General features: G+C 42.9%; 1 protein-coding gene across 1 annotated transcript in view; it reads left to right on the top strand.

Moving 5' to 3' along the window:
• LOC135546763 (leucine zipper protein 2-like) overlaps window positions 1-24,814 on the top strand; it is a 195,853-nt gene that overhangs the window by 119,333 nt on the left and 51,706 nt on the right. Inside the window, exon 5 of the mRNA XM_064975403.1 lies at window positions 6,371-6,433. Coding sequence (XP_064831475.1) covers window positions 6,371-6,433 — 63 coding nt within the window. The remainder of the gene's footprint in view (window positions 1-6,370; window positions 6,434-24,814) is intronic.

Raw genomic sequence — 24,814 nt, 5'->3', positions numbered from 1 at the left:
AGTGTACTAATGGAGTTTTGTGAAAATGCACCCTGATGCTATATGAATACCTGTCTTGTTTGTAATAAGGTAGAGTTGTGTTATTTTCAATTGAGACCATTCCTACAGCTCGAGGCGAAGAAACAGAGTGTGAGTTGAGGTTTTTCTCCATAGCTGGGCGAATTTGATCTGAGGCATTGGGTAGAAAACATTGCTTGATTGGTGTTGCACTCTGCCCCTAGGGAGCTCTATCGTGTGTTTTGTCTAAACCTACTAAGCAGCAAAAAGTGGAAACCAGGGTTAGTAAAAAGCACTGTCAAATGAATTTGGTTTGGGACGATACTGCACTAAACCACTAAACCACTAAACCATAAGCACTAAACAAACTTATGTTTCAATGAGCTGTTCTCACTTCAAACATTTCATCATCTTGGCTCATTTAGAATTGATGTAATTAGTGCAACTGATAATCAATTATCAATACGGTGTTAAAGGGAATACATTATTTCAATCAATTAGGAGCTGAATCTTTATTTTCCTTTTCCCTACACGCAAAAACTATAAATTAGTACCCCCAGTGGACCACATACAGCAAACAGCTGTAGCTGTACTTGGAAATTGACACGCACAATAGGAATTCATTTGCGATGGTAAACATACTCATCATAAATGCCTATAACATGTAGAGCATTTGATGAATGTGAAGCTGTGGTTCCACTCAAAAGATCCCTTGTTATTCTATTGTATTTATATTTAATTCAAATGTTCATATAATGTGGTGCAGAAACCTTGTTGGGGTTCACATACTCAATGTAAGTTCCCTGGAGTAGCACAGTTTCTCTGGACCCCCTGTAAAGTTAAAGTTTGCCCCCCCCCCCCACCCCTAAAACATGTGACTGCGTCAGCCACTCACACAGTATAGCCTACCGATCATTGTCAATGGTTCTGAAATTGCGACGTCTACGCGGCTGCTTATCGGTAGGCTTTGTGGTGCTAGTGCTTGAAGTAGACGGTAGCTTTGCTTTAATGGGTACATGTTTATTTATATTTGGTCGTCATTTTATCATGTTAAAAGGATCAGACCATTTAAAAGGACATATCCAAATCTAATTGCCTGTAGCTCAGGACCTGGAGCAAGGAAACAGCAGAGGTTCAAACTTTAGAACCCAGTTCCTACATTTGAATATAAAACTGTATTTTATCAAACTAAACTATGCTACATTTTATCTCTGGGACCCTCATGATGACAAATCAGAGCAAGATTATTGAATGTAAGTACATTATTTACCTTCAGAGGTGAATGTATCAAACCAGTTGCCGTGATAAAAGTAGCAGCATCCCAGTCTCGACAGAGACCTCACTGCCTGGGCCCAGAAATGACAGAGACCTCACTGCCTGGACCCCCCCTTGCTGGGGGGGTCCCAGGACCATGTTTAGGAAACCCTGGTCTAGCCTACCTTAGGCTATATACAGTATTTAGCTAGTAGCCTATTTATATTACACATTGGAACTCGGACTCCACGCTGTCAGGGCGATCCATTTCATCACTCGTAGGCTTACCAGTGTTCACAGAAGGGGGGTCGCTCTCATGAGCACCGTTGGGTCTCTGGCAGTCGTCATCTTGGTTTTCTGGGAGAGGAGGAGGAGGAGGAGAAGGAATGCCAGCACTCTCACTAGAGGAAATGTCCGATTTTGAGAATCGGGACATTCCCTCTCGTGAGAGTGCTGGCAGGGTAGATGAGGACGAGCAGGGCCACTGTCATTTCTGGGCCCGGGCAGTGAGGTCTCTGTCGAGACTGGGATGCTGCTAGTGCTAGCTGCAGCATAAATAGGCCTACTAGCTTCCACCTTCAACGGTTTTTCATCAGTCGAGGAGTTGGTAGCTTTGGTGACGTGGTTATCTTCGGTAATTTGGCGCGAGCTTGATCAGATAAAGCTTTTTAGGGCGGTTTTGTGCACAACTTGGTCTTGACTTTTGTTTATTCATCTTGAACAACGCAATCACTCTCCATCCAAGTCTAACCTGATTCACCAAACTTTTTTTAACTTGATAGCCAATTAGGTGAGGAGGCCCGAGGCAGACTGCTGCCGGCGCCGCTGAAGAATAGGCTAACTAGATGCATGAAAACTATATTGTCTTTCTGACTCACCTACTGCCAGGTAGATTGGACAACAGAAACACTTTGCTTGCCACATGTGGAAATTAAAAAGGAGGGTTACTGTCAAAATTATTTATTTACAAAATTAATATAATTTAGACATACAGTGCATTCGGAAATTATTCATACATTACAGCTTGATTGTAAAATGTATTACATTAATTGTTTCCCCCTCATCAATCTACACACAATACCCCATAATGACAAAGCGAAAGATTTAGATTTTCTTTGCAAAAAATAAATAAAAATGTATTTACATAAGTATTCAGACCCTTTCCTATAAGACTAAAAAATTGAGCTCAGGTGCCTCCTGTTTCCATTAATCATCCTTGAAATGTTTCTACAACTTGATTGTAGTCCACCTGTGGTAAATTCAATTGATTGGACATGATTTGGAAAAGGCACACACCTCTCTATATACGGCCCCACAGAACAAAAATCAAACCATGAGGTCAAAGGAATTATCCATAGAGCTCCGTGAGAGGATTGTGTCGAGGCACACATCTGGGGAAGGGTACCAAAAAATGTCTACAGCATTGAAGGTCCCCAAGAACACAGTGTCCTCCATCATTTTAAAATGGAAGAAGTTTGGAACCACCAAGACTGGCCCATACTGAGCAATCTGGGGAGAAGGGCCTTGGTCAGGGAGGTGACCAACACCCCGATGGTCACTCTGACAGAGCTCCAGTGTTCCTCTGTGGAGATGGGAGAACCTTCCAGAAGGACAACCATCTCTGCAAGACTCCACCAATCAGGCCTTTATGCTAGTGTGGCCAGACGAAAGCCACTACTCAGTAAAATGCACGTGACAGCCCGCTTGGAGTTTGCAAAAAAAGGCACCTAAAGGACTCAGTCCATGTGGAACAAAGATTCTTTGGTCTGATGAAACCAAGATTGAACACTTTGGGATGAATGCAGTGTGTCAAGTCTGGAAGCAACCTGGCACCATCCCTGCGGTGAAGCATGGTGGTGGCAGCATCATGCTGTGAGGATGTTTTGCAGCGACACGGATTGGGAAACTAGTCAGGATCGAGGGAAAAATGAATGGAGCAAAGTAGAGAGAAATCCTTGAAGAAAACCTGCTCCAGAGCACTAGGAACCTCAGACTGGCACGACCGTTCACCTTCCAACAGGACAACGACCCTAAGCACACAGCCAAGACAACGCAGAAGTGGCTTCGGGACAAGTCTGTGAATGTCCTTGAGTGGCCCAGCCAGAGCCCAGACTTGAACCCGATCGAACATCTCTGGAAAGACCTGAAAATAGCTGTGCAGCGACGCTCCCCATCCAACCTGACAGAGCTGAGAGGACCTGCAGAGAAGAATGGGAGAAACTCCCCAAATACAGGTGTACTAAGCTTGTAGAGTAATTCCCAAGAAGACTCAACTCTGTTATCACTGCCAAAGGTGCTTCAACAAAGTACTGAATAAAGGGTCTGAATACTTATGTAAATGTTATATTTAAGTTTTTTATTTTTAACAAACGTTCAAAAATGTCTGAAACTGTTTTTGCTTTGAAATTATGGGGTGTAGATTGATGAGGGAAAATACAATTTATTCCATTTTTGAATAAGGCTGTAACGTAACAAACTGTTTAAAAAAGTCAAGGGGTCTGAAAAAGTCAAGGGCTCTTTCCAAATGCACTCTAGGTGTGAGATGGCGGGCACATGGGCCCCCGGAGCTGATTTCTGCTATGCTAGTGTGTAAGTTGCTCTGCATAATTGAACATTAGGCCCGCATTTCATGAATTTTCACCCAAAAAATGTCAACCATTCATGGATGAATGCTACTCTAGACGAGACAGTAGCAACAACACTAGATGACCCAAAACCCATAAACGTCTTAGCTTTCTGTGGTGCTTATCAATAAAACACAGATCCAATTGTATTACCTCTGGATGACTAGTCTACAAAACGGACATCAGTAAAGTTAAGGAGTGATGCTGCATGTAAATAGACTTACAAAATATTAACAACTTTAGGTAGGCCAAGAAAATAGGTACACAAACTCCAATAGATAAACCACACACAAAAATGTATGATTGAATTTCCCAGTTGGAGGCATGCCATTCCAAAAAAGTATTACAACATGATGAAAAAGATTGGCCTGGTTATTTCATCACTATCATAGCAAATGTGGCATTATACTTGTAACACTAGTTGCAAATGCTGTGCATTGCAATATACAGTTTAATTGTATAATAGCTCTGGAAAAACAATAAACTCTCCAACACTGCTCAGGCTTATTGCTCTGATTTATCAGTAAGTCATAAGAATTAATTATACTGTAATAACACAATTGAACATGTCAAATGTTAACAATGTAGCATGCTACAGTTTTCTATTTTACATCCATCCTTTCATTGTGTCGTGCCGCAGCCCAAAGGGAACGTTGTGCTGGGATGTGTTATCGACCTACCCATGGGCAGAGGCAATGAACTCCAGATGCACCAACATGAACTGTGATGTTATTAGTGTGTCAACCACCTAGCCATAGTTTAAAGTCTCCCGGGTGCCTTCAGAGCTGAGGTCAGCTGGGCCTTGAATTCTCTCCCCTTTCTCCCTGGGACAATCTCAATGACCTCATTGAAGGACAACATTTCCCTTAGAATCCTTTGTCGCAGAGGTGAAACAGAAAGCAGAATCGGATTTGGAATCTCCCCCCCCCACCGCTATCCAGTCTTTAAATGTAGTCCTGCACTGCAGTGGGCCGCCATCTACATCAGCCGTTTGGGGCTGGACACGAGGAATGGCTGCACTACAGGACACCGCAGTACAGGATACAGGACACGAGGAATGGCTGCACTACAGGACACCGCAGTACAGGATACAGGACGCGAGGAATGGCTGCACTACAGGACACCGCAGTACAGGATACAGGACACGAGGAATGGCTGCACTACAGGACACCGCAGTACAGGATACAGGACACGAGGAATGGCTGCACTACAGGACACCGCAGTACAGGATACAGGACACGAGGAATGGCTGCACTACAGGACACCGCAGTACAGGATACAGGACACGAGGAATGGCTGCACTACAGGACACCGCAGTACAGGATACAGGACACGAGGAATGGCTGCACTACAGGACACCGCAGTACAGGATACAGGACACGAGGAATGGCTGCACTACAGGACACCGCAGTACAGGATACAGGACACGAGGAATGGCTGCACTACAGGACACCGCAGTACAGGATACAGGACACGAGGAATGGCTGCACTACAGGACACCGCAGTACAGGATACAGGACACGAGGAATGGCTGCACTACAGGACACCGCAGTACAGGATACAGGACACGAGGAATGGCTGCACTACAGGAGACCGCAGTACAGGATACAGGACACGAGGAATGGCTGCACTACAGGACACCGCAGTACAGGATACAGGACACGAGGAATGGCTGCACTACAGGACACCGCAGTACAGGATACAGGACACGAGGAATGGCTGCACTACAGGACACCGCAGTACAGGATACAGGACACGAGGAATGGCTGCACTACAGGACACCGCAGTACAGGATACAGGACACGAGGAATGGCTGCACTACAGGACACTGCAGTACAGGATACAGGACACGAGGAATGGCTGCACTACAGGACACCGCAGTACAGGATACAGGACACGAGGAATGGCTGCACTACAGAGACATGCCAAGCTTACGATAAAAAGATTGCGATAAACATAGATATCACTCTGACACAATGAGCATATGGGCTATTATATTAATCACACAGTAGAAAATAATCAGTCGCCCACCGTGGGCATAAATGCCTCCAATATGAGAAACAGCAACCCCACCAACAGTCAATCCACCTACTCTAGATACACCCATTTCCGATAAATCGTAGTCAAAACTAGCAGTGAATCATAATATTTTACATAGTTCTATACATGTTTTTGTAAATCTTTAGAAGCTAACTAAAATAGCAGTAAAAACGGTGTAATATGACCATATGGAGGTACTTGGAGCATTAGCAGGAAGTCTGCTTTAAAGGCAGAGAATCATTTTAAGTTGTTTGACCTTGGGATGTATAGAACTGTTTTGAAGATAGAGCAAGAACATACAGTAGGATGAAATCCAGTGCAGGCAGGAATAGCTGGCATGGTTGATGATAGTTACTACCTTCATGATACCTTCATGTAAATGTCACAACATTTTAGATGTAGTTGACAGTCTGTCAGAAAACACATGTCATTAATTTGATTTATTTCGCCTACAGATCAAGTTCCTCAAGATGGAGATGGAGAAAAAGACCAAAATAATCAAGGACCTGCAACAGGAGGTACTTGTGCTCACCCCACCTACTGACTCGTGGCTGACTCATTTCTAATTCATGATCACCGTGACCTGTAAATGTTATGTTAATGTCAGTCATCAGAGAAATGCCTTAGTAATCGTATCATTTGATATGGTCATCGACATCACTTGAACTTGTAATGTGTTTCGATATCCTTTTCTAAATCTATATGATGCTGTCATTTTGGATTGCAAAGGTCACAGATAGCCATTGGCAACTGAGGGCCTTATTCTGTCAGTGTTGAATGATGCAATTGGTGGAGAGGCCTATTATGAGCACTAATACCACTGGATGCACTGAATTCGTCGGAGCCTCGGGGCCTTGAACAGGGCTGGTGTCGTGGGACCTTCTAATTGGTCAACCTGGGGGCAGTTACTGGCTGCAGCGTGGCTGGCGCAAGATCCTATAGTTTAAGGGCATATGCCTCAGGCCAGAGGAGAAGAAAGTAATCAATCAGAAGTCACAACGGTTTGCAGCATGATAGAGCCTGGGTAAAGAAATGAGAAGCTACCACAATATTCAATGAAAAAGTCAGGTGAGAGGTAGAGCGTTCACATTGCCCGGGGAGGTCAGGGGACATTCTATGACATTATTAACTCTACTAAAACAAAAAGGGGGAAATACTGTGCAGGCTTGTGTGACTACACAGCAAACTCCCAGAACAAACTCTAGAGGCAACATAAGCGACCCCAGCAAACCTAGGAGTACTCCAGTCAATGTTGATGTTTTCACATCAGAGAGTAACATTGGACATGGCTGTAATGTTGTACAACAGATTGGTCTAAATTACCTGTAAATGAGGCAATGATTGGACTACATAATGACCAATTAGATGGTCTTCAAACCTCAAGCACCAAGTTCATTATGGTGAGAGAGCCAGCTTGGAGATGAGAGGAGGGAAGATACAAGATTCTTGTCTGTGGTCACCATGGAGATGTAAGGATACAGTCCTTCGTGTGCCACAGTTCTAAGTAAAAAAATATATAATTAGCTGGTAATTTAGAAAAGAGCAAAAATAGAAATGCACCATGCAACAATTTCAATGATTTTACAGAGTTACAGTTCATGTAAGGAAATCAGTCAGTTGAAACAAATTCACTAGGCCCTAATCTATGGATTCCACATGAATGGGCAGGCAGCCATTGGTGGGCCTGGGAGGGCATAGGCCCACCCACTGGGGAGCCAGGCTTAACCAGTCAGAAGGGGTTTTTCCCCACAAAAGGTCTTTATCACAGACAGAAATACTCCTCAGTTTCATCAGCTGTCCAGGTGGCTGTTCTCAGACGATCCCACAGATGAAGATGCCGGATGGGGAGTTCCTGGGCTGGAGTGTCACGCCCTGGTCGAAGTATGTTGTGTTTGTCTTCGTTTATTTGGTCAGGCCAGGGTTGTGGCATGGGTTTTTGTATGTGGTGTGTGTTTGTATTGGGATTGTAGCTTAGTGGGGTGTTCTAGATAAGTCTATGGCTGTCTGAAGTGGTTCTCAATCAGAGGCAGGTGTTTATCGTTGTCTCTGATGTGTCCTTTTCACCAGATAGGACTGTTTAGGTTTTCACACATTTATTGTTTTGTTAGTTATTTCATGTCGAGTTCCTTTTATTAAAGAACATGAATAACCACCACGCTGCATTTTGGTCCGATCCTTGCTACACCTCTTCGTCAGAGGAGGAAGAAAAGAAGAAAAAACGTAACACGGAGTAGTTACAAGTGGGCTGCAGTTGTGAGGCCGGTTGGACGTACTGCTAAATTCTCAAAGCTACGTTGGAGTCGGCTTATGGTAGAGAAATTAACATGAAATTATTTGGCAACAGCTCTGGTGGACATTCCTGCAGTCAGCATGCCAAAAGTCAATTGCACGCTCCCTCAAAACTTGAGACATTTTAGAGTGGCATTTTATTGTCCCCAGAAAAAGGTACACCTGTCTAATGATCATGCTGTTTAATCAGCTTCTTGATATGCCACACTTGTCAGTTGAATGGATTGTCTTGGCAAAGAAAAAATGCTCACTTACAGGGATGTAAACAAATGTATGCACAACATTTGAGAGAAATAAGCATTTTGTGCGCATGGAACATTTCTGGGATCGTTTATTTCAGCTCATGAAATGTGGGACCAACACTTTACATGTTGCATTTATATTTTTGTTCAGTATAAATCCTTGATCACGTCTTTAAAAATACTTTCAAGGCATACAATCACACCAATTACTATGCCAAATAAAGGCTTGTTAAATAGTGCTTCCGGTAGTCTGACCAATGTAGGAGTGAGTCAAATTGTACTGTAATCAGAAAATAAACATTGGTTATTTGGGAGAGTTACAATTGAAAATGTTTTACACAGTTCATTGAAGTTGTATTTGGGCAGAACATCTGAGATTTCTGCTGGCAGTCAGAAGCACTGTAAATGGGCACTGTGAACACTTTGAAAGTACATTATGTAGGGCCAGCGCTCCACTATCAGTTGGTCGCTGTAGCGTTGACATTATAAGTCTTGGATTTTTCCTGTGCCAGATCTATCTCTCCAGTTGTGAGTGTCTTTGTAGCTTGATACAGAGGGGTCATCAGTAGTAGATAGTGGAGTCTGAGAACTACTTTGGCGGCTGTAGCTTTGACATTTCGATTCTTGGCCATATCCTACACCAGATGTATCATGAAAAATATCTTGACATCTTTGGGTGTCTTTTTTTTCCCCTAGACACAGAGGTTTCACCTGTTGTGCATTCCTACTGTGTAGGTCAGAGAGGTATCCTAGTTTTGTCATATCCTATCAGACAATGTATGTCATTGGACATGGACATGCTTTTACTACACTCTGCAATGCCATTGAGGCTAGATGGAAGTAGTTTGCTTAGATTTCAGATGCGTTTTAATCTCACTGTGTCAAACCATTGGCATTGACTTTCTAAAGGCTTAAACAAATGTATGTCTAAAATAACCATATAAGAACAGAAGTTCCTCAGTCTTATTAGGATGTGTCTTAAGTCTGGGGAAATTGCTGAAAGCCATTTTTTATCAATTACAGTACAGAACAGAGATATATCCTTCCAGTCCTGTGATAATTAATGAAATGTCATGTGCATAGATAACTGGATTGTGGCTACTATTTCAAATTCCCTTATTATCGGCAGTACCTTATTTAATCAGTAAGGGGCTTGAGATAAATATGCAAATAGGAGAGTAGATAGTGGGCCACCCTGGCTTGCGCTTCTGTCCCTATTACCGGAGGGGGAACAGGACTAATTTAACACCCTACACCTGGAAGCGATTGATAGATAACTTGAGTCCATTTGACATTCAAGTTATCACAAAGCCCAAAGCGACACTAGGCAATAAGTAAATACTTCCATTCAATGTCATCAGCAGATATAATAAGGCCTCTCAGTTGAGTCTGGAGTCAATATTTGTATTTATTATGGGTCCCCGTTAGCTGCTGCAAAAGCAGCAGATACTCTTCCTGGGGTCCAGCAAAATTGAGGCAGTTTATACAATTTTAAAAACATTACAATACATTCACCGATTTCACAACACACTGTGTGCCCTCAGGCCCCTACTCCACCACTGCCACATATCTACAGTACTAAATTTGTGTGTGTGTGTGTGTGTGTGTGTGTGTGTGTGTGTGTGTGTGTGCCAATGTTTGTGTTGCTTCACAGTCCCTGCTGTTTCAAACGTTTTTTAGAATCTGTTTATTAAATCTAATTTTACTGCCTATATGAGTTACTTGATGTAGAATAGAGTTCCATGTAGACATGGTTCTATGTAGTACTGTGTGCCTCCCATAGTCTGTTCTGGACTTGGGGACCATGACGAGAACTCTTGTGGCATGTCTTTGGGGGTATGCATGGGTGTCCGAGCTGGGTGTACCAGTAGTTGGGTGTGCCAGTAGTTTAGAAAGACAGCTTGGTGCATTCAACCTGTCAATACCTCTCATAAATAAAAGTAGCGATGAAGTCAATCTCTCCTTTACTTTCAGCCAGGAGAGATTGACATGCATATTATTAATATTAGCTCTCTGTGTACATCCAAGGGCCAGCCGTGCTGTTCTGTTCTGAGCCAATTGCAATTTTCCTGTCCTTTTTTGTGGCACCTGACCACACGACTGAACAGTAGTCAAGGTGCGACAAAACTAGGGCCTGTAGGACCTGCCTTGTTGATAGTGTTGTTAAGAGGGCAGAGCACCGCTTTATTATAGACAGACCTCTCCCCATCTTAGCTACTACTGCATCAATATGTTTTGACCATGACAGTTTACAATCTAGTGTTACTCCAAGCAGTTTAGTCGTCTCAACTTGCTCAATTTCCACATTATTTATCACAAGATTTAGTTGAGGTTTGGGGTTTAGTGAGTGTTTTGTTCCAAACACAATGCTTTTAGTTTTAGAAATATTTAGGGCTAAATTATTCCTTGCCACCCACTCTGAAACTAACTGCATCTCTTTGTTGAGTGTTGCAGTCATTTCAGTCGGTGTAGTTGCTGACATGTATAGTGTTGAGTCATCCACATACATAGACACTGGCTTTACTCAAAGTTAGTGGCATGTCGTTAGTAAAAAAAAAAAAAAAGCAAGGGGCCTAAGCAGCTACCCTGGGGAACTCCTGATTCTAACTGGATTATATTTGAGAGGCTTCCATTAAAGAACACCTTCTGTGTTCTGTTAGACAAGTAACTCTTCATCCACATTGTATAAACTTACACATAGAACATGTTATCACTATTGAAAGAGAGTAGCCCTTGCAATGAAACACATCTGAATGGGGATGGAATTAACTGTTTACATCACCATTCTGTTTGCTAACCATTCTGGATAGAATCTCCCTGGGCACATTAATAAGTAATATGGGGCCTTGCAGATGCTGATTCATATTGAACCTTGTTTTTCTTCAATATCAGGGACACTTCCTTAGTTAAACTTTGTAGGCATAGGCCTCTGTTGATACTGTAGCTAGAAAGGTCTGGCATTGAAGGCCATCAGCTTTTCATCTTACTAATGATTTTTGTGGCAAACTATGTATTGCTATATACATTTGAATTGGTAATAGTAATAGTAATTTGTACACTGTACCTACCTGTGTAACTACACTGTATTTACATGTTTTTTTGCACACAAGGAGGTGGTTACCCGGATGCAGATTAAGCATGCACTAAAAAGCGTCAATAGATTCTCCAATAATTGTGAGTTTGAGTTGAGGATTAGGCTTGATCTGTGTCCGGGAAACCACCCCTTTGTGTAAAGTGTGACCATTTTATATTTCTCTCTAAAACTGCCTGATTTGTTAAGTGACCTGGTAAGATTATTGCCATGTCTGCCATGAAGACAGGACACTCAGACCTCTGGGTTTCCACTTGATCCGGTGCTCTGATGAGCTCTTTGTAAAGACCTTGACTCCGCCAATTCCTTTACATACATCCATTACACGGTTAGAAGCTTTCTTCTCCAATTAGAATCATACCTTAGCTAAGCTACATGTTTTTCTTTTTTGAATAAAATATTAGCGCATAGAGGTCTTGTTCTTGATCTTATTCTTGTTCTTCTTAGTCTTCTTCTTCAACTTTAACAACTTTTTAAGACTTTGACTCGAGTTTGGATTGCTTGTTCACTGAAACAGAATTAAAATATGTTGTCGGTGGGTGTGATGTGGTCATTTGCATGTGCAGATACCTCTTAGTTACAATAATTTACAAACCATGCTCCTTTCACACCAGCCCTTCCAAATCAGCCCTTCCAAGTATCAGTTTCAACCGATCATGTCACCAGAAAATCTTTATGACTGCAATTTGCTGTAAACTCATCTTCTATAATGTACTTTTAAGGCTGAGGATGTGCATTTTGGGATTAAAGCTAGAAAAGGATTGAGCGATCGACACAGACACCGTTTCTGCTGTGATATGACAGTCTATGAGAGAGGAACTTCTGTAGGAGACAGCTGATCCATGAGCTACTCAATCTCTTTGCAGTGAGTGTGAAGGAGATCCCTCTGACAGGTGGAAATAGGGTATGAAAAGTTCTGAGGATCAATGGAAGTTTTATATGATGCTTTCATTGGTGACCATTTAGATGAGGGTGACACGTGTCTCTTCCAATCATCCTCTAGTGAACATCTGCACCTGTAACTTTAACAAGTTGAAGAGAGATATGATGAGGCATCTAAGCAGCCATCTTTTGCTGATTAGCCTGGATTCCCTGACCGTCAAACTTTGTCATTGTAGCGAATGATAATAAATAAAAATGAAAGGACCAAATGTCAAATCTGATCCCAGGATTTGTCATTTGTCATATTGTGTATGAAACCTTAAAGGGATACTTAGGGATTTTGGCAATAAAGCCCTTTATCTACCTCCCCAGAGTCAGATGAACTCATGGATACAATTTTTCTGTCTCTGCAGAAGGAAGTTGCAGGTAGTTTTGCAAGCCAATGCTAACTAGCCATTTCTGGAAGTCTATGGTATCTACTAGCATGCTAGCATTTACTATAGACATTGAGTCATTGCACTAACGCTAGTAAGCAACTTCCTTCAAACTGCATGCAGAGACATAAAAATGGTATCAGTGAGTTAATCTTACTCTGGGGAAGTAGCTAAAGGGTTTTGTTGCAAAAATCCGTAAGTATTCCTTTAATTCACTGAAGATGTAGAAAATAATGTGGTCCTTTATATACACTCCCATTCACTAAATTGTCAGAATAATTTGGACAGACACCCCTTAAGCACTTACTAATGGCATGTCTTAGTTGTGCTTTGCTATATTCATGCTGCATTGCTAGCTTGATGATCAGTACATAAGCACACTGAACAGCTTAAAAGGTCAAACCAAATGTATTAATTTATTCATACAGGGAGAAAATCATTTAAAATGCCAAGTAACTGGCAGTTAAAATAACTTGAGCCCTTCTCAGTAGACATACTGATTTTAGAGGGTCCCTGTCCTACAGAGGGGAGAGTAGAAGAGAGTAGAATCTGGGGAAAATAACTAGGCATACAAATCAAATCAAATTGTATTTGTCAAATGCACCGAATACAACAGGTATTATTACAGTGAAACACTTACTTACAAGCCATTAACCAACAATGCAGATTTAAGAAAAATAAGTTAAGTAAAAAAATAGACAAGTAAAAAGTAAATATAAAAATAGCAAATCGTTAAAGAGCAGCAGTAAAATAACAGTAGGGAGGCTATATTCAGGGGTACCAGTACGGAGTCTATGTGCGGGGGCACAGGTTAGTCAAGGTAATTGAGGTAATATGTACATGTAGGTGTTAAAGTGACGATGCATTGATAATAACCAGAGAGTAGCAGCAGCGTAAAAGAGGGGGGCAATGCAGGTCGTGGATGGCTGGAAGTTTAGCCCCAGTGATGTACTGGGACGTACGCACTACCCTCTTTAGTGCCTTGTGGTCTGAGGTCGAGCAGTTGCCATAGCAAGCAGTGATGCAACCAGTCAGAATGCTCTCGATGGTGCAGCTGTATAACATTTTGAGGTTCTGAGGACCCATTCCAAATATTTTCAGTCTCCTGAGGGGGAATAGGCTTTGTCATGTCCTCTACACAACTGTCTAGGTGTGTTTGGACCATGATAGTTTTACATATTTTATAGTTGATTTTTTATTGAATATTTAAAACATGCAATATACTTGCAGTGAAGCAACAACTACATCACATTAGTCATCTAACGGACTCCCATCCAGAGCGACACACAGAAGCAACCAGGGTCAACACCCTTCTCAAGGGCACGTTGACAGATCTCCCACAAGGTCAAAAACGGGGAACCAAACAAGCAATCCATCAGCCACCAGCTCCCAACTGCCAGGCCACCAGCCCTCCTGTCACGTCTAATCAAGGTGGGTGGAATCAGGCGCATAGAGCAGATAGCGATATGACAGTTTATTCTCCGGTGAACAAGAAACACGGTCAACCCAACACACACAGGGTGAACAATCCAACACAGGATAAAGACGAACCGGAGAATATGAACACAAGATACACCGACTGACATGAATAACAAAATAAACAATCCCGCACAAAACAAGGGCGGGACAACCTACTACATATACAGACACTAATTAACTAAACAACAGACAGGTGAAACCAATCAGACAAAACCAACAGATACACTAAAAGGGATCGGTAGTGGCTAGTAGGACGGTGACGACGACCGCCGAGCACCGCCTGAACAGGCAGGAGAGCCAACCTCGGCGGAAGTCGTGACACCTCCAAGATTGTTAAGTTTTATTTTGGTTTTATTTTTCTACTTTTATCTTTGACCGTCATTCTATCCCCCGCCCAGCAACTCCACTCCCACTCGTCTCCAATTCCACATCCCAACAAATCAAATCAAATCAATTTTTATTTGTCACATACACATGGTTAGCAGATGTTAATGCGAGTGTAGCGAAATGCTTGTGCTTCTAGTTCCGACAATGCAGTAATAACCAACAAGAAATCTAACTAACAATTCCAAAACTACTGTCTTATACACAAGTGTAAGGGGATAAAGAATATGTACATAAAGATATATGAATGAGTGATGGTACAGAGCAGCATAGGCAAGATACAGTAGATGGTATCGAGTACAGTATATACATATGAGATGAGTATGTAAACAAAGTGGCATAGTTAAAGTGGCTAGTGATACATGTATTACATAAGGATGCAGTGGATCATATAGAGTACAGTATATACGTATACATTTGAGATGAATAATGTAGGGTATGTAAACATTATTTTCGGTAGCATTGTTTAAAGTGGCTAGTGATATATTTTACATCATTTCCCATCAATTCCCATTATTAAAGTGGCTGGAGTTGAGTCAGTGTGTTGGCAGCAGCCACTCTATGTTAGTGGTTGCTGTTTAACAGTCTGATGGCCTTGAGATAGAAGCTTTTTTTCAGTCTCTCCGTCCCAGCTTTGATGCACCTGTACTGACCTTGCCTTCTGGATGATAGCGGGGTGAACAGGCAGTGGCTCGGGTGGTTGTTGTCCTTGATGATCTTTATGGCCTTTCTGTAACATCGGGTGGTGTAGGTGTCCTTACTACCCTCTACACTACTGTTCCATCGATGTGGATAGGGGGGTGTTCCCTCTGCTGTTTCCTGAAGTCCACAATCATCTCCTTAGTTTTGTTGACGTTGAGTGTGAGGTTATTTTCCTGACACCACACTCCGAGGGCCCTCACCTCCTCCCTGTAGGCCGTCTCGTCGTTGTTGGTAATCAAGCCTACCACTGTTGTGTCGTCCGCAAACTTGACGATTGAGTTGGAGGCGTGCATGGCCACGCAGTCGTGGGTGAACAGGGAGTACAGGAGAGGGCTCAGAACACACCCTTGTGGGGCCCCAGTGTTGAGGATCAGCGGGGTGGAGATGTTGTTGCCTACCCTCACTACCTGGGGGCGGCCCGTCAGGAAGTCCAGTACCCAGTTGCACAGGGCGGGGTCGAGACTCAGGGTCTGCCTGGGAGCAAGACATCCTGGTCCGTGACTGGGCTGGTTTTTCATGTTTCCAGTTACCTTGCCCTGATTAAAAGCAGTGGTTCGCACTTTCAGTTTCACGCGAATGCTTCCATCAATCCACGGTTTCTGGTTTGGGAATGTTTTAATCGTTGCTATGGGAACAACATATTCAACGCACGTTCTAATGAACTCGCACACCGAATCAGCGTATTCGTCAATGTTTTTGTCTGACGCAATACGAAACATATCCCAGTCCACGTGATGAAAGCAGTCTTGGAGTGTGGAATCAGCTTGGTTGGACCAGCGTTGGACAGACCTCAGCGTGGGAGCTTCTTGTTTTAGTTTCTGTCTGTAGGCAGGGATCAACAAAATGGAGTCGTGGTCAGCTTTTCCGAAAGGAGGGCGGGGCAGGGCCTTATATGCGTCGCGGAAGTTAGAATATCTACGCACCATATATCTTTCAACTATGCTGTGATGTTTAACATACAATTTCAATCTATCTAATCGAATAGAATCCACAGATTGCGAGTTGAAGATAAATACTTTTACTAAGAGTATTAGTATATTAGTAATAGTAATACTATTTCTAGGGTAAATTTTAAATCAATGTTATGCATTTTCAGTCATTCCTGAACCCGAGATCAGAAACAGGCTACCTGAGGGCAATACCAAAATAAATGGTCTATTGATTCTGTATCCTCGCAACACAATCTGCAGAGCTTCGATGATTGTACGCCCCAAATATATATATATTTGTTGGTGGCAAGAATTCTATCTAATAATTTTAGCCGAAAAGCACAGTCTTTAATCCCGTGTTGTTTTATATATATATATCAACCGTGGGATCGGTACATCAAAAATCTCTTCCCAAATATTTTGCAATCTGTATCGCACAGCTTTCAACATCCTGATCCTCAAATGACACTGGTATACTTTCCTATTTATGCCATTTTTTCCTCCGCCAGTTTTGATCCTTTATATTGGGCAGACAAACCAGTTCCCTACCTCCTCCCGCTGCCACCTGCCTCCTCCATTTTTGGGGTAATGCTGTAATCTTGGATTGAGCAGACCTTCTCGTACAATTCTGATAACTCCATGAAAGACATAACCCTACCATTCCAATTGATAATATCATTTTTTAAGTACCCTTTTCAAACATCTTTCCCATAAATACAGGTCTTTTATCAACCAGCACATTTGAGTTATAGCCATAATATTTGTTGTAATATTTGTTCTATTTTTTTCAGGGGGTGAAATTGAAATTGTAGGCAGCTGCTAAATGCTTGTTTGAAAAAGAGAGATACTTTGAAAAAAGGGTCATTTTCAATGAATCAAAAATGAAACATGGCAATGCACAAAGGCAAAAAGGCCATTTTTAAGCAATGGATGATCTTTTCTTAGTAATCTACTTGAAAACCATATAGGGTTCAAGTAAATCTTTTGAATAAGTGACACCTTTAGAGAGAGGTTTAGTGACTTTTTATTTAATCATCTCAACCCACCCTATTCATTATATAGATGGGCACCCTTTATTTTGTTTGGTTTAGCTTCCCAGATAAAGCAAAATACTTCTGCTCATATGATTTGAAAAATGAATCATCAGGAGTAGGCAGCGCCATAAATTAGTGATTAAACTGAGATATGATTAAGGAGTTTTTTTCTATTGAAATTCATTGTGGAGAGTTTATTTGTATCTTTTGTGATATGAATACCAAGTATGTCTACTTTACCGTCAGTCCATGTTATAGGTAAACTGCAGGGTAATGTAAAAGTTGTATTTTTTTAAAGATTCAACACTTAATATTGTACACTTATCATAATTAGGATTTAGTCCAGAGATTCCATAAAAGGTATCTAGATCTTTAATGAGACATTGCAGGGTCTAGCTTGCAGGCTTAATATAAAACTTGAGTCATCAGCATACATGGACACCTTTGATAGTTTGTTGGTGATGTGGACACCAAGGAACTTGCAGCTCTCCACCTGCTCCACTACAGCCCCGTCGATAAGAATGAGGGCGCGCTCGGTCCTCCTTTTCCTGTAGTCCACAATCAGCTCCTTTGTCTTGATCACTTTGAGGGAGAGCTTGTTATCTTGGCACCACATGGCCAGGTCTCTGACAACCTCCCTATAGGCTGTAGCGGCAGGGTAGCCTAGTGGTTAGAGCGTTGGACAAGTAACCGGAAGGTTGTGAGTTCAAACCCCCGAGCTGACAAGGTACAAATCTGTCGTTCTGCCCCTGAACAGGCAGTTAACCCACTGTTCCTATGCTGTCATTGAAAATAAGAATGTGTTCCTAACTGACTTGCCTGGTTAAATAAAGGTCAAATGAAAAAAAAAATCATCGTTATCGGTGATCAGGCCTACCGATGTTGTGTTGTTGGCAAACTTAAGGATGGTGTTGGAGTCGTGCCTGGCCATGCAGTCATTGGTGAACAGGGAGTACAGGAGGGAACTGAGCATGCACCCTTGAGGGTTGAGGAACAGCGTGGCAGATGTGTTGTTACCTATCCTCACCATGGGCGGCTGTCCAGGAAGTCCAGGATCCAGTTGCAGAGGGAGGTGTTTAGTCTCAGGGTCCTTAGCTTAGTGATGAGCTTTTGTTGAACGCTGAGCTGTTGTCGATGAATAGCATTCTCATATAGTTCCTTTTGTCCAGATGGGTAAGGACAGTGTGGAGTGCAATAGAGATTACATCATCTGTAGATCTGTTGAGGCAGTATGCAAATTGGAGTGGGTCTAGAATTTCTGGGATAATGGTGTTGATGTGAGCCATGACCAGCCTTCATGGCTACAGAAGTGAGTGCTACGGGTCGGTAGTAATTTATGCAGGTTACCTTAGTGTTATTGGGCACAGGGCCTATGGTGGTCTGCTTGAAACATGTTGGTATTACAGACTCCGACAGGGAGAAGTTGAAAATGTCAGTGAAGACACTTGCCAGTTGGTCAGCGCATGCTCGGACTACACATCCAGGTAATCCGTCTGGGCCCGTGGCATTGTGAATGTTGACCTGTTTAAAGGTCTTACTCACATCGGATACGGAGAGCATGACCACACAATCGTCCAGAACAGCTGATGCTCTCATGCATGCTTCAGTGTTGCTTGTCTCGAAGCAAGCATAGAAGTAATTAACTTGTCTGGTAGACTCGTGTCACTGGGCAGCTCTCAGCTGTGCTTCCCTTTGTAGTCTGTAATAGTGTTCAAGCCCTGTATTGATTACCCATTTATTTGTCTCTGCCTGCAAATCTTCCTCCTAAAAGGTAGGCTACATCCTAAATGCAAAACGTAGCAAGTGTTGCTGTCATCATTCTGGCTGCTTCAAGTTCAGTAGCCATTCCTGCGAGATCCGGTGTGGTGTGTTCTCAATTAAATAAAGTGGGCTATAGCCTATGCATGGGCGGAAAAGCACGGGGCAGTATTCTTTCCAAGGAAATGTACTTCCTAAATATGATTAGGCTATAGTTTACTACATTGCCTAGAAATAAGTATTGATCACCTATATTTCTCTGTCTGAAAATCATCCCACTTCTAAAAGGTAGGCTACAGAAATAGCTCAAGAGAAAAACGTCTCCAACTCTCCTCTCTTCAAACTACATCTATCATATTGGCTGATATACCCCAGTAATACAGATAGCCTAATATAATGGGCCATGTGAGAATCTCTGGTAATTTAACCTATTTCTGCACTGCATTTTTGCACTTTGATATTATCCATAGGGCGCAAAATTGTAGGGACCATATCTGGCAAGTTAGCTGCATCACATACAGTGCGTTCGGAAAGTATTCAGACCCCTTGACTTTTTCCACATTTTGTTTCGTTACAGCCTTATTCTAAAATGTATTAAATAGTTTTTTTCCCTCATCAATCTAGACACAATACCCCATAATGGCAAAGCAAAAACAGTTTTTTATCATTTTTTTGCAAATGGAAATAACATTTACATAAATATTCAGACCCTTTACTCAGTACTTTGTTGAAACACATTTGTCAGCGATTATGGCCTCGAGTCTTCTTTGGTTTAACGCTTTTTGGGGAGTTTCTCCCATTTTTCTGTGCAGATCCTCAAATCCTCTCAAGTTCTGTCAGGCAGGATAGGGAGTGTCACTGCACAGTTATTTTCAGGTCTCTCTAGAGATGTTCGATCGGGTTAAAGTCTGGGCTTTGTCTGGTCCACTCAAGGACATTCAGAGACTTGTCCCGAAGTCACTCCTGCGTTGTCTTGGCTGTGTGCTTAGGGTTGTTGTCCTGTTGGAATGTAAAACCTTGCCCCAGTCTGAGGTCCTGGGTGCTCTGTGGCAGGTTTTCATCTAGGATCTCTGTACCATTCTCCATTCATCTTTCTCTCAATCCTGACTCGTCTCCCAGTCCCTGCCTCTGAAAAACATCCCCACAGCATGATGCTGCCACCGCCATGCTTCACTATAGGGATGGTTCCAGGTTTCCTCCAAAGAAGGCATTCAGGCCAAATAGTTCAATCTTGGTTTCATCATACCAGAGAATCTTGTTTCTCATGTTCTGAGAGTCCTTTAGGTGCCTTTTGGCAAACTCCAAGCGGGCTGTCATGTGCCTTTTACCGAGGAGTGGCATTCATCTGGACAATTCCTTCGAAATCACGGCTTGGTTTTTCCTCTGACATGCACTTTCAACTGTGGAACTTTGTATAGACAGGTGTGTGCCTTTCCAAATCATGTCCAATCAATTTGTAGAAATATCTCAAGGATGATCAAACCGGATGCACCTGAGCTCAATTTTGAGTCTCATAACAAAGAGTCTGAATACTTACAGTACGTGTCAAAAGTTTGGACACCTACTCATTTCAGGGTTTTCTTTATTTTAACTATTTTTTACATTGTAGAATTTTTTTAATTTTTTTATTTCACCTTTATTTAATTAACTAGGTAGCAAGTTGAGAACAAGTTCTCATTTACAATTGCGACCTGGCCAAGATAAAGAAAAGCAGTTTGACACATACAACAACACAGAGTTACACATAGAGTAAAACAAACATACAGTCAATATTACGGTAAGACAATAAGTCAATATACAATGTGAGCAAGTGAGGTGAGATAAGGGAGGTAAAGGCAAAAAAGGCCATGGTGGCGAAGAAAATACAATATAGCAAGTAAAACACTGGAATGGTTGATTTGCAGTGGAAGAATGTGCAAAGTAGAGATAGAAATAATGGGGTGCAAAGGAGCAAAATAAATAAATATAGTAGGGAAAGACGTAGTTGTTTGGGCTAAATTATAGATGGGCTATGTACAAGTGCAGTAATCTGTGAGCTGCTCTGACAGCTGGTGCTTAAAGCTAGTGAGGGAGATGTGTTTCCAGTTTCAGTTTCAGAGATTTTTGTAGTTCGTTCCAGTCATTGGCAGCAGAGAACTGGAAGGAGAGGCGGCCAAAGGAAGAATTGGTTTTAGGGGTGACCAGAGAGATATAGCTGCTGGAGCGCATGCTTCAGGTGGGTGCTGCTATGGTGACCAGCGAGCTGAGATAAGGTGGGACTTTACCTAGCAGGGTCTCGTAGATGACCTGGATCCAGTGGGTTTGGCGACGAGTATGAAGCGAGGGCCAGCCAACGAGAGCGTACAGGACACAGTGGTGGGTAGTATATGGGGCTCTGGTAACAAAATGGATGGCACTGTGATATACTGCATCCAATTTGAGTAGGGTATTGGGGGCTATTTTGTAAATGACATCTCCGAAGTCGAGGATTGGTAGGATGGTCAGTTTTACAAGGGTATGTTTGGCAGCATGAGTGAAGGATGCTTTGTTGCGAAATATGAAGCCAATTCTAGATTTAACTTTGGATTGGAGATGTTTGATGTGAGTCTGGAAGGAGAGTTTACAGTCTAACCAGACCTAGGTATATGTAGTTGTCCACGTATTCTAAGTCAGAGCCGTCCAGAGTAGTGATTTTGGACAGGCGGGCAGGTGCAGGCAGCGATCGGTTGAAGAGCATGCATTTAGTTTTACTTGTATTTAAGAGCAATTGGAGGCCACGGAAGGAGAGTTGTATGGCATTGAAGCTCGCCTGGAGGGTTGTTAACACAGTGCCCAAAGAAGGGCCAGAAGTATACAGAATGGTGTCGTTTGTGTAGAGGTGGATCAGAGACTCACCAGCAGCAAGAGCGACATCATTGATGTATACAGAGAAGAGAGTCGGTCCAAGAATTGAACCCTGTGGCACCCCCATAGAGACTGCCAGAGACCCGGACAACAGACCCTCCTATTTGACACACTGAACTCTATCAGAGAAGTAGTTGGAGAACCAGGCGAAGCAATCATTTGAGAAACCAAGGCTGTCGAGTCTGCCGATGAGGATGTGGTGATTGACAAGAGTCGAAAACCTTGGCCTGGTCAATGAATACGGCTGCACAGTATTGTTTCTTATCGATGGCGGTTAAGATATCGTTTAGGACCTTGAGCGTGGCTGAGGTGCACCCATGACCAGCTCTGAAACCAGATTGCATAGCGGAGAAGGTATGGTGGGATTCATAATGGTCAGGAATCTGTTTGTTGACTTGGCTTTAGAAGACCTTAGAAAGGCATGGTATAGGATAGATATAGGTCTGTAGCAGTTTGGGTCAAGAGTGTGTCCCCCTTTGAAGAGGGGGATGACCACAGCTGCTTTCCAATCCTTGGGAATCTCAGATGACACGAAACAGAGGTTGACCCGGCTAGTAAGAGGGGTGGCAACAATTTCAGACGATAATTTTAGAAAGAAAGGGTCCAGATTGTCTAGCCCGGCTGATTTGTAGGGGTCCAGATTTTGCCGCTCTTTCAGAACATCAGCTGACTGTATTTGGGAGAAGGAGAAATGGGGAAGGCTTGGGCGAGTTGCTGTGGGGGGGGGGGGGGGTGCAGTGCTGTTGACCGGGGTAGGGGTAGCCAGGTGGAAAGCATGGCCAGCCGTAGAAAAATGCTTATTGAAAATCTCAATTATAGTGGATTTATCGGTGATGACAGTGTTTCCTATCGTCAGTGCAGTGGGCAGCTGGGAGGAGGTGTTCTTATCTCCATGGACTTTTCCAAGAACTTTTTAGAGTTTGTGTTGCAGGAAGAAAATTTCTGCTTGAAAAAGCTAGCCTTGGCTTTTCTAACTGCCTGTGTATATTGGTTTCTCGCTTCCCTGAAAAGTTGCATATCACGGGGCTGGTCAATGCTAATGCAGAATGCCATAGAATGTTTTTGTGTTGGTTAAGGGCAGTCAGTTCTGGAGAGAACCGAGGGCTATATCTGTTCCTGGTTCTACATTTCTTGAATGGGGCATGCTTATTTAAGATGGTGAGGAAGGCATTTAAAAAAAAACAGGCATCCTCTACTGACGGGATGAGATCAATATCCTTCCAGGATACACCGGCCAGGTCGATTAGATAGGTGAGTGGAGGTCGTTTGACCGCTGACCCATTACGGATGCAGGCAATGAGGCAGTGATCGCTGAGATCTTGGTTAAAAACAGCAGAGGTGTATTTAGAGGGCAAGTTGGTTTTAGGATGATATCTATGAGGGTGCCCATGTTTACGGCTTTGGGGTGGTACCTGGTAGGTTCATTGATAATTTGTGTGAGATTGAGGGCATCAAGCTTAGATTGTAGGATGGCTGGGGTGTTAAGCATGTTCCAGTTTAGGTTGCCGAGCAGCACGAGCTCTGAAGATAGATGGGGGACAATCAGTTCACATATGGGGGGCAGAGGGTGGTCTATAGCAGGCGGCAACGGTGAGAGACTTGTTTTCAGAGAGGTGGATTTTTAAAAGTACAAATTGTTTGGGTACAGACCTGGATAGTAGGACAGAACTTTGCTTTGCAGGCTATCTTTGCAGTGGATTGCAACACCGCCCCCTTTGGCCGTTCTATCTTGTCTGAAAATGTTGTCGTTGGGATGAAAATTTCTGAATTTTTGGTGGTCTTCCTAAGCGAGGATTCAGACACGGCTAGAACATCCGGGTTGGCAGAGTGTGCTAAAGCACGGAATAAAACAAACTTAGGGAGGAGGCTTCTAATGTTAACGTGCATGAAACCAAGGCTATTACGGTTACAGAAGTCATCAAAAGAGAGCGCCTGGGGAATATGAGTGGAGCTAGGCACTGTAGGGCCTGGAGTTACCTCTACATCACCAGAGGAACAGAGGAGGAGTAGGATAAGGGTACGGCTAAAAGCTATGAGAATTGGTCGTCTAGAAAGTCTGGAACAGAGACTAAAAGGAGGTTTCTGGGGGTGATAAAATAGCTTTAAGGTATAATGTACAGACAAAGGTATGGTAGGCTGTGAATACAGTGGAGGTAAACCTAGGTATTGAGTGATGATGAGAGAGATATTGTCTCTAGAAACATCATTGAAACCAGGTGATGTCATCGCATGTGTGGGTGGTGGAACTGAAAGGTTGGATAAGGAATAGTGAGCAGGGCTAGAGGCTCTACTGTGAGATAATCCAATAAACACTTACCAGAACAGCAATGGACAAGGCATATTGACATTAAGGAGAGGCATGCTTAGTCGAGTGATCTTAAGGGTCCAGTGAGTAGTGAGGTTGGTTGGGGTCACAGCGATTCAGACAGCTAGCCGGGCCATCGGTAGCAAGCTAGCATAGGTTTGAGGTCTGTTTTTAGCCACCTCATGCATTTCCATCCATAGATTAGTGGGGTTCCTTGTGGTACAGGGGATCAATCCAATTGGCAAAATCAATATAGTTATAGTGACCCAAGAAAAATTGTCCGATAGATCGATTCAGATAGCAGCCGATAAGACAACTAACGATTATCGGGCCGCAGATGGGCGTTGAGGTAACGTCGCGACGGATGGGTCAGTTGGATAACTCCCTCGGGCTGATAACGTCAGTAGTCCAGTTGTGAAGGCCAGGTGGGGCTCTGCATTGGCAGTAAAAAGGGTCCGGATAGGTATTTGTAGTCCAGGAGTGGCTG

This window comes from Oncorhynchus masou, chromosome 1 (assembly GCF_036934945.1).
Source record: "Oncorhynchus masou masou isolate Uvic2021 chromosome 1, UVic_Omas_1.1, whole genome shotgun sequence".
Taxonomy (NCBI): domain Eukaryota; kingdom Metazoa; phylum Chordata; class Actinopteri; order Salmoniformes; family Salmonidae; genus Oncorhynchus; species Oncorhynchus masou.
The sequence above is the reverse complement of the archived record's forward strand: the minus strand, read 5'-3'. Positions and strand labels throughout refer to the sequence as shown.